The following is a 10,966-nucleotide window of genomic DNA, read 5'->3' as shown; positions in this document are numbered from 1 at the left end:
CTGGGGTTAAATGGATTTGCAAAGAGCACGCCCTTCCATTCAAGAAAGATTGGCTTCTCCTAGCCGAAGTGCCAAAGCCCGGGGTGCCCTTCACCAAGCGTTTAGTAAGGAGAGCGCCTACGGGCGGCGAAGGTGGCTGCGACTGTACTACAATTCCCAGCATCCCTCTGTCCACCCGGCTCCGGGCACTCCCGGCAGGCGGGGTCTCGGGAGTCCCGGCCGGCGGCCGGCGGGAGCGAGCGCTAAGGCATTCTGGGAGTCGCCTTCCTTCCCGGGGGGCAGAGACGGGATACGCGCAGGTCCCGTCTGAAGTTTACGGTCTGACCCAGTCGGCTCGGTCCCGCTCCCAGACGCCGGCGGCCCAGCCGAAAGCCAAGCTCACCGCAGAGAGAGCGCAGGAGGGACACGCCCCGCCCCGGAAGCGGCTCCCAGCCACTCAGAGCGGGCGGGGGGCGGGCCCGGCAGGCAAGAGGCGGTGTCTGGTTCGTCGCTCGTGGGGCGGGGCCGCCGCTCGGGCCCGCGCGTCTGGGTGGCGGCGGGGGCGCGCCCGCGGGGAGAGGCGGCTGCGGCTGCGGGCGGGGGGTGGGGGGGAAAAGGAAGAACCGGGAAGGGGGCAGGGCGAGCGGAGAGCCGTGTTCCTGAGGCGGCGGCGGCTCGGACGGAGGAGGGCGGGGAAGGAGGATGGGGCCGGCTGGGGGCCGGGGCCGGCGCTAGCCCGCCGCTCGCCGGGACCGAGGGAAGCCGCGCCGCTCTTTCAAGTTGCGCCGGGAAGCCCGGCCGGTGCCGCCGCAGCCGCAGCCGCCTCGGCGCGGCGGGCGGGCGGAGAGGGAGGCGGGGAGGGCGGGCCGGGCCGGAGCGAGCTGGGGAAGACCGAGCGGGCGCTGCGGCGCGCGGGCGGCCGGCGGGGGGAAGGCGGCGGGAGGATGGAGCAAGTGGAGATCCTGAGGAGGTTCATCCAGCGGGTGCAGGCCATGAAGAGTCCGGACCACAATGGGGAGGACAACTTCGCCCGGGACTTCATGGTGAGTGTCCGTCCGAGCCGCCGCCGCCGCCACCCTCGTGTGTCGGTCGCCGGCCCCCCCGGAGCTCCCCTCGCCTCTCCACCGAGTCGGCCCGGGCCGGGGCTGCGCCAGCGCTTTGTGTGCGGGGCGCGCGCCCAGCGGCCAGCGAGCTTGCGGGAGGCGAGGTCGCCACCGCCCCACCGTGGCCTCGGTTCTCCGCTGCCCGGGAGCCGAGGGAGCGGCCGCCCGGCCCAGCCCTCTCCGGCCCCGCCGCCCGCTACTCCCTATTGTCTCCCCGGCCGGCCGGGCGGGCGGGCGTCCGGGCGGCGGCGGCGGCTGGGGTGCGGGATCGCCTGCCCACGCCCGCCGTCCCCGCCTGCCCCTCCGGGGAGGGTCGGGGCGAGCCGTCGGGCCGCGGCCGGCGGAGCGGGGAGCGAGGGCGGTGTTGGCGTTCACTCGCCGAGTCCCTTTGCTGCTGCCGGCCTGGGTCCGAGGGGACGGTGGGACGACGCCGGCTCCGAGTTCACGGTGATTATCACCGCTTGCCAAAGGGTTGTCCGTACGGAATCTCGTGCTCTACCTGATCTCCGTTGGTCCCGTCCGGTTTCTTTTTCTGAGACCCGGGGTTAAGACGGTCTGTGAGGCCGGCGTGACTTTAGGTTTGGCGGGGGTGGGGTGGGGTGGGGTGGGGGTGTCGGGGTGGATGGGGGTTATCGTGGAGGAAGCTCACTCGGGACCCTAGGGGATATTGCCGGGGCCGGAGGGGATGTGACTATCACTTCCTATCCGGGGTGGGGGTGGGGAACTTGGGAACAATAGTCCTGGTGGGGTGGAGGCGACTATATGGGCTGAAGCCCTGAACTGGGAGATAACCTTCCCGTCCCCCCTTTTCCGCCCCCCCCTTTCCGCACTCTGCTTGTGTAGGCAGGCTTGAGTCGGGGCGAGGGTTAAAATCCAGTAGGTGAAATTGCTCTAGGTACGTAATTGGGGGGTGCCCATTCCGAAGGCGTGAGACCAGCAGCCGACTTCCTACATTGCCCCCTCCCTGCTCCTTTTCTTTTTCTGCTGGACAATGTTCCCTCTAAGGGTTGTTTCCCGGCTTACGAGGCCGTGGTTGCGGCTGCTGCTCCTACGGATGTTGCGCAAGACTGGGGCGTTGGAAACCCTGGAGGTCTGGGGAATGGAAAAGGAAATGGGACTTGGGAAGTCCTTCGCTCCTTAGCGGGGGCTGGGAAATGAGCTAGGGAAAAAAATGTGCTCCCGGACAAGGTGCGCTTCTCATAATACTCATCTCAACCTGAAATTTGGTTATGAAGGGCCGTACAAGGTTGAGGTCTATAAAAATGAGTGGGTCCGAAACGTTGGCGAGTTTTTATTTAAAAGTGCAGACGAAGTGACTTTTATAGTACAGAAGGCTTTCATATTTTAAAGAGATTTCTGTCTAATGAGACTTTAGTGTTAGTTGGCACAGTGTTCATGGCATTGTGGAGTTTTGTGATTTCCACCTCTCAGATGTGTAAAAATAGAAAGTAGGAGCAAGGTTTTATTTAGTGTATGGTGAAGACTGAGAAACGTAGATCCTTTATTTTAAACATTTTCTGTTATTTAGGTACTGTTTTGGGGAAGGGACTTTTAATCTATAAAGGTTAAAGTGTAATTTTCCCTTCCTACCATCAAGAACTTTGATTGTGTTAGTTTCTTTTGAATGTCATTTACGAAATTAGATGAGTCCCCTTTTTACCACTCCGTAGGAAAGTAGAAGAAAACAGCTTACTTTATGTATTTGTTTAAAAATAATGGTTTCAGCCTTTCTTGGTTATGGAAGGGCTAAGTGGTCCCTGGCTGCTCCTTGGCTGTTTCTGGATAGCTCTGTCAAGGAGCATTGTTTGGGAACGCAGGCCGCTCAGACAGGTGCCCAGTCCTTGAACTTCTAGACTTCTAGACCGGGGATTTAGCCTTGGGCTTCTTGCTTTGGAGGTGAGTCAGGGATTTCTGTTGGAGGTGTCATTTCACAAGGATCAGATCCGTTCCCATTCTTCTACAATACCAAAGTAGCTAGGTAATTCTACATTAGAGATTTGATGACTAAAGCTATTCTTTTATAGTGCTTGCTTTTTTTTTATTTCCTGACTTGATAAGCAACAGCTATAATTAAGACTTTTGGTGGTTGGCTCTCTTTTTCCCCTGAACTAGAAGGCTGGAAAGGAACTATCTTCTGTTACGGAAAGAGAACCAAAGATGATCCTGATAAACTCTGACTTGTTATTCTTATCTCCTGATGTGGATTAAAAACTCCATTTTAAAATTTTAACATTGTAGAGCTGAATCTTAAAAGAGACGACTATAGCAGCTGTTCCATTATAAAGCAATATAGTTTCAATATTGGAAATTTTAGAATACTATTAACAGTAGTAATCAGTAATGGTGATGCTTGTGCTTGGGAAAGTGGATTGGTCATTCATACTGTGACTGTTTCCATCATTCTCCCTGTGTTTGTTTGTAATGTCTATGTCACAATAAGTACACAGGCCTTTTAGGTAGTTGGGGAATTTTTTTTCCCTTGAGGGACAGGGAACTGAGCTCACTGTGACCCAGGCTGCCCTTGAACTGATCCCTGCCTCCCAATATTAATTATGAGATTGAGATATGAGCCTTCCATACCTGTGTTATATTCTTGTCTTTGGGTTTTTTTAAACTCAGATTTTTGGTGTCTTTTATTAATTACAGCTACTTTCTAGCAATAATTTAAGTGACTCTGTCACAGTGTGACTATGGTTTACCAATTGCTTGTAGTCAAATGTTTAGTCTGTTGTAATTTCTATTAAATGCTTTAACATGAATAAAGCATCTACATTGTTTATTGCCTAATATCTCTTTACAGGAAGTGGACTAGATCAGAGAATACATATTTACAACTTTAAAAAGACGTGCCAGTAAGGTTTGCATGTATATATATTGTAATTATCTTGATTTTATTTAATGGTTTAGAAATTGTATCTTGTTTGATTTGGAATTCTTTTCGTTTCTTCCTGGTGTTTTTGAGTCTAGATCTCACAGAGCCTAGACTAGCTTTGAACTTGCTGCCTGCGTAAAGGCTGACCTTGAACTCTGGATTCTCTAGCCCCTACCCCTCAAGTGCCAGGAATACTTGCCATCACGCCTGGCGTGAATTTCTTGATTACTCCTGATAGAAAGATTTCTACCTCAACAGGCACGTAGTGGTCCTAGCAGTCAGGAGCTGAGGCAGGAAGGTTGGGGGTTTCAGACAAGCCTAGTTTATATGAGAGTGAGACCTTGTCTGCAAGGTGGACAGAGGAAAGAAGGAATTCACCGTCGTTTGGTTTGTTCTTGGCCTTGCATGGGCACCAAGACTGTGCAGACGGTGCCAGGCACGTGAGTCCCGACATGCTGGTGTTGTTAAATAGCTGGTGACAGGTCCGGACTTCATCTTTACTCTCAGCTGTTAGACTGAGATGGTGGTGCTCACTGGTGAATGACAGGTTTTCTAAGGGTTTTATTTATCTGAGTGAGTTATTCATATGTATGGGTATTTTGCCTATGTGTATGCTAGTGTACCGTGTGTATACCTGATGCCCAGAGGAGCACCCGGTGCCCTTAGTGGAGTCTGCAGAGTCAGGTTTTACTCCGTAAACATCCCTGGAGTTGCCTGAACCATGCACTGAGGACTAGAGAGCCGGTCTATAGTGCAGACAAAAGGTGATGTCTGAGACAGGTAGGTAGGGTTTGGGCTGTGAGAAGAGGTTACCACCTCATGAGGGATCTTACTGTATTGAATATTTATATTTTCTGTAAGGTCATAATGGTGATTGTACACGATTCCCCTTGCATCTCCTGCAGGCATATTCAGCCTTCTGACATTGTAACACTAAGTTGTCATCAACAAATTCTCATTGGAAAACCATGCAGTTGAGTTAACAAAATGAAACAAAAAATGCTCCAGAAAAACCTTAGTATGTTAAATGAGTTTGCAGTTTGGGGTGTATGTGGAAGGCTGTAGGTTGAAATACCTTTTAGAGCCACGGGGAAAGTGAGATTACCAAGAACAGCGAATGTGCTAGCTTAGCATTCCTGTGGCTTTCCTTCCTCTCCCCCCACACCACACCTCCTCAGCCTGCTCTCTGAGATTCTGTGAGCCTTATCTCACTCAGAGAAAATAGACTCTGGAGGACCGTGGAATGTTTTAACAAAGGTAGTTACTTGGCAGGAAGGGCTTGATCTGAACAGATTTGGTGAGGATTGACGAGCCTAGTGTGGTGGTACCTACTCGTGGTCCCAGCACTCAGAAGGCTGAGGGTCCTGGAGCTCAAAACTAGGCCTAAATACTAGACTGGGGGTGGAGGAAGAAGAGAGAGATGTCTCAATGATTTACTAGGTATGAACATAGTATTATAACGCAAAGATTTCTAGCTGGGGATGTAATCAAGCTATAAGGTACCATTTGGTACAGTGGATAAAGAAGAAATAAGTAGTACTGATCAAACAAGATCGTAGGAAAAGTTCCAGAGCAGAAGGTGAATTTAGTTTGGGACATGCTAAATGCCTGTGCAGTGTCCTGTATGCATGGGGAGCTCACTGTTATTCCCAGGGTGGGCTTAAGGAGGCGGGAATCATAGGAGTGTGAGGAAGAGGTTGACGGCAGATAGAGTGGCCAGCTTTGGGGAAGTGTTTGGGAATGTTCCTGGGAAGGGGTGGTCAGAATGGGGGGACCCGAGGAAGGGAAGGATGTGAGAAGGGAGCTGTACTAGACTCCGATCACAGTGCTAGTGGGACTGGTAGGGGAGGGTTGGGTGAGAGGGGTTCTGCTCTCTAGAAAAAGCAGTTTGGGACTAGAGTATGGAAGAGACCAGATTAAACGGTTTAAAGAGAAGATAGGTGAGATGTAGGTATAGTTTTCTTCCACATATTTTAACGTTTTGAAACTAGATGGTAGAATCTACAAAAAGACCCAGGCTTTGAGAGAGAATGTTTTCCTACTATTTATTATCTATGCATTTATTTTCTTTTAAGTACACGTAGGTAAAACCCTGAAATCTTGAGATTTGGTGCTTGTATTTGAAAAGGGAGGAGAATAAAGGTGTGCGGAGATCTTAGACTTCAGACTCTATTAAAGTTAGCAGTAGCTTTATAGCGATAGACTTGCCAACCATTAAGTTTATTCAGAGTATGCAGTTGATAGTTTTTAGTGTAGTCACAGAGTGGGACGGCCATCGTCACAATCAATACAGAGCGATTTCGCGGTCACTCCTGGTCACAGCCTTCAGGAGTCCCCTTCTGTCTCGGGGCGTTTACCTGACCGGACAGTCGGTGTAAATAGAATTGGAGTGTCTGTTTTATGACTGTCTTCCCATAATGTTTTGTTTCACCTGCTTTGTTCTGCTTTTGGTGATTTGGTTTCTTTGAGTTAGGATATTGCTGTGTGGTCCTTGTTGGCCGGGCGCTGGCTGGCTTCAGTCTTCCTTCCCAGGGCTGGGATTACAGTTTGCCGCTACCCTAGGCTGACGTTTGCAGGCTTCATTCATGTTGCAGTGTGGACTGATAGTACTTTTTTTAGTGACTGAATTATAATCTTGTATGTGGAGAATCCATGTTCTCCATTCATTGGTCTGTCCCCCTATGGCCACTGGGATAGCAGTGCTGCTCTGAGCGGGTGTGACTGTGTGGGTGCATGTTCTCAGTTCTGTAGATACTCAGCTGAGAACTGTCGGGATTGTTGAGCTGGTTGAGTTTCTTCTAACACCCACATACTGATGGAACATATGTGGTGTCCAGTTTTGCTGTCTCTTTCTGATTGTTGTTGTCTTTGCAAGTGTGAAATAGCATCTTGAGTTAGCTTGAAGAATTTTGTATATGTAACTGGTTTTTGAAAACCAGAGATAGGAAATATTTTAATATTATAATTAAATATCCTAAAATTGAGCTAATCTCAATGCTTAGTGTCACTAATTTAATTATTGCTTTCTTGCCCTTCCTCTGTATTCAGCCAGACATACTTAAATTTTAAATTCCAAAAGTGGCGGTGAACCTTTTAATTTCCCAGATCTTTGATACAGTGCACTAAAAATTTGCTTAACCTGTTAATTTCCTAGATGATTTCTAGGTAATTATACTTTTAGAATATAACTGGCTTTTTTTCAGTATTTGAAATTTAGATGAAATAGACATTAACATTCCGATAAATTTAATTTTTCATACATTAAACACATTTCCTTAAGCTTATAAACATTTACATTTCCGACTAACTTCAGCTGAAACGTCTCCTAGACAAGAGACAGCACTTCATTCTTGATCTTCCCCTATGCCTTGTCTGTAGGATAAGCATTGCTGCCCATTGAACAGTAGAAATTGTAGCCAGGCTTACTGCTATTAAGACAAAGATTTATTTATCAGGCGAATTCTTCAAAGTCCATTATAGTCTTAGACGACCATGAGAGCTGTTTTCCCCTCTCCTATGCACTGCCAGGTTACACAGTGTGGTAGTACTTTGAGCAATGGCCGGGAGAGAATACAGAATTGTCGGGGAGATGGCTCTGTGGGGAAAGGCTCTTGGCTGCTAACCTCAGGACCTGTGCTCAACCCTGTGAGTGCACATGGTGGAAAGGACAGAGCTGACCTCCACTCGAGCACTGTGGCGTGCATACACACATACATGTGTGGAGAGGGAGCTCGTGCTGCTCTTAGAGATGACCAGGTTCAGTTCCCAGCACCACACCTGTTGTCTCACAGCTGTCTAATAAATCCAGTTCCCAAGGACCCTCCTGTGAATTCCACAGGCACCTACGTTCACGTGTGTCCACACTGACTGACATTCACAGAAATGGATCAGTAATTTTTTCTCTAGTTTAAAAAGAATGCCTTTAAATTTTTTAAAGTGTGGTTTGTTATTTACAGTTTCTTGTGCAAAAACCTGAATAATTCTGTCCTCTGTTTCTCTGAGTGCTGCTTAGAATACTTAGATATCCAGGCTCATCTAGGTGGGGCACACCCCGTAAACAATGTACTTTTTAGTAAACACCCAATTTAAGCTTCTGGTTTTGAATTTAATTAATAAAATCTAGGTGACCACGTCGCTGTGATCTTGGGTGAGCCGGTGGGTGTTTGGGAAGTAATTACAAAGTAGCGCTTGCCATCTCCTTGCCTCTAGTTTCTTTCTCATTCAGTCCATCCCATAGATCATACTCACTTTCCCAAAATTGGCATCTTTACACTAAAGGGAACCATGCTAGTAAAATCCCGGTTGTATGGTTTCTTTCAGTACGCCTCTGTAAGACCCACTGGAAGCATGATTCGTTTATCACCTCTCCACCCTCATTTCCTCCTCTCTCCTTCTCACCCTTCCTCACCCTTCCTCGCCCTTTTTTCGCTTTCCCCTCTCCTCTTCCTCTCCAGGGACTGAAGCAAGGGCCTTCAGGGCACACACTACTGAGCTTTGTCTCCAAAGCTCTCTCCTAGCTTAGAGGCTTGACCTTCCAAAGCCTCCTCAGAGTCTCCCAGTACCTCTCTGTGCTTGGTGGTTTGTGGTTCTTCTTTCTGAAATGTTATTTCTCATCCTTGAATGCTCTTATCAAATAAATGAAATCTTGCATATCTGTGGTGTACTGTTGGGCATACTTCTTACCCTCTTAGAAATCGTAAGTTTGCCTCTTACAGACTGGAATTTTGAAGATGAAAAAAATTAAAATTTTAAGGCTGGGTGTGGTGGCGCACACCTTTAATCCCAGCACTCAGGAGGCAGAGGCAGGCGGATCTCTGTGAGTTCGAGACCAGCCTGGTCTACAGAGCAAGTTCCAGGACAGGCTCCAAAGCCACAAAGAAACCCTGTCTCGAAAAACCAAAAAAAAAAAAAATGTTGGTTTTTGCTTTTTTCTTCTTTTTGGTGCTGTGTATTCATTCCAGGACCTTCCATGATAAGCCAGTGATAACTGCTATTGGGCTGCTTTAGTTAGAGTTTCCAGTTCTGTAATAAAACACCATGACCAAAAGTAACTTGAGGAGAAAAGGGTTATATCATTTTATAGTTTGTAGTCTGTCGTCCAGGGAAGTCAGGCCAGGAGCCTGAATGCGGGAAAGGGTCCCGAGGCCAGTGACGATTGCTGAGTCCCTTCTCTACCTTCACATGCTACAAATAAATTACATTTAAAAATGTCCTTAGCGTAGGTTTTAAGGTTGCATTTGTGCTGAGAACAAAGCAAGACAGAAAAGGAATTACACATCCCGTGCTTCCGACGTAAAGAGCGTTTCTAGATCTTTCCTCCCCGACTTTTATATAGGGTGGTTTTACTCTGGAGTCATAGACTCTGATATTAAAGAATACTGAAACTGGGACTGGACAGGTGGCTCAGCTCTTCTAGAGGACCCGGGTTCAGTTCCCAGCACCCACATGGCAGCTCACAGTAGTCCGTGACTCCAGTTCCAGGGGACCTGACACCTTCACTCCAGTGCACAGTGAAAAGAGATGCTGTCCTTGACACTGTGCTGCCTAGGCTAACACTTTGTCAGTCACAGAAAACCTTGTGTTTGATGCTAACAGCCTACACCATACTAGGTTAAGATTAAAGGAGAAGACTCTTCCCATGTCAGCCCGTCTGACATAGCGGGGCTGTTTGTACTTGGCTTGGCTTCTCTGCACTCCTCTGTTTTGCCCATTTCTGCCTAATAAAGGCGCCCCTACACCGTACAGTAACTCACTAGCCTGTTTGGAGCGTGAGGGAAAGCTCAGAATGACTAGAATTGTTACATCTCGCTTTCGGGTTACTAAGAGGCAACTTGGCAGTGAGGTGTGTGTGAGAGCTTGTTCATGTGTGTGGAGAAACTTGTGAGTAGAAAGGTGTTTGCCAGGGAGGAAGGCAGCCTAACAAGTGTGTAGTGTAAGACAAGATAGTTTTCAAAACCAAACCCGAAAAACACTATTTTAAGGTTCCCGCCGTCTTTTAGTCACCTTTGTTACTGGAACAAATAAATACTTGAAGTTGTCACCTCTTAGAACAGGAAAATGGTATTTTGTTTTTGCATTTGCTATTTTTGCAGTACATGTTAAGTCAGTGTTGTTGTTTTACGTATATGAGTGTTTGCTTACATTTATACTTGTGCACCCTGTGTCTGCCTAAAGAGCCCTCAGAGGCCGGAAGTGGAGTTACAGAGGGCTGCGACCTGCCGTGTGGGTGCTAGGACATAAGCCATCTCTCCAGCACCCTTGTTTCTGATACGGGGTCCTGCTGAACTGCTCGTGCTGCCCCTTGACTTGGCTGGGATCTGGGGTTAGAGGCCTGTGCTCTCAGGATTGGTAAGAGGGTGTGTTTGGCCTGGTTTGAGAGGTTCCAGTTCATGAAGGTTGGCCACGTGGCTTTCTCGGGTATACAACAAAGCGGTGCGTCATGGCTGAGAGTCTCATAAGCTGCCTCATGACCAGGACATGGAGGAATGAAGTTACCCCACAAATGTAGTGCCTGGTCTTTAACCTTGGTAGTGTGCTAAAGAAAGAGAGGTGGGCGTGGGGGCACTTGGGAAACAGGCAGGCCGATCTCTGTGAGCTTGAGGTCTACTTAGCAATCCAGGCCAGCCAAGGCTACGTGATGGAGCCGTGTTTCAAAAGAAAGCAGGCGCATCTGCTGCCCATTACGGAGCGGTAATTAGGGATCACCTTCACACTTGCTTGTTTGCTTTCTATCCAACCCCCCATTGATCTCTAATTGCACACTAGTAGTTACTATGAAACTTTTATATTTTGAATTAATAGGCTCGGAACTAAAGTAATCTTGAGTCATCTACCTACTCATAAAAATATTCTACAACATTGTCTCCGTAGTCATACTTCATAAACTGATAAAATCATTCCCTTTTGTGTGATGTGGAATTAAGACAGGTTAATAAATTGAAATGGAAAAATCTTCATTTCAAAATAATCAAGACTATATATAAATTTTCTGAAGAGATAGCTCTTCGATGTA

General features: G+C 48.2%; 1 protein-coding gene across 2 annotated transcripts in view; it reads left to right on the top strand.

The window, feature by feature from the left end:
• The first annotated feature begins 837 nt into the window (after window positions 1-837).
• The window catches only part of Ptpn12 (protein tyrosine phosphatase non-receptor type 12), a 59,405-nt gene continuing 49,276 nt past the window's right edge, over window positions 838-10,966 (top strand). The window contains exon 1 of one of the 2 annotated variants that reach the window (XM_075956425.1): window positions 838-1,022. In XM_075956425.1, the coding sequence (XP_075812540.1) occupies window positions 924-1,022 (99 nt within the window). In that variant the 5' untranslated portion in view covers window positions 838-923. The remainder of the gene's footprint in view (window positions 1,023-10,966) is intronic. The other variant, XM_075956426.1, reaches the window with a different exon arrangement.

Source organism: Microtus pennsylvanicus, chromosome 22, assembly GCF_037038515.1.
Source record: "Microtus pennsylvanicus isolate mMicPen1 chromosome 22, mMicPen1.hap1, whole genome shotgun sequence".
NCBI classification, from domain to species: domain Eukaryota; kingdom Metazoa; phylum Chordata; class Mammalia; order Rodentia; family Cricetidae; genus Microtus; species Microtus pennsylvanicus.
This window is presented reverse-complemented; position numbering and strand designations above follow the sequence as displayed.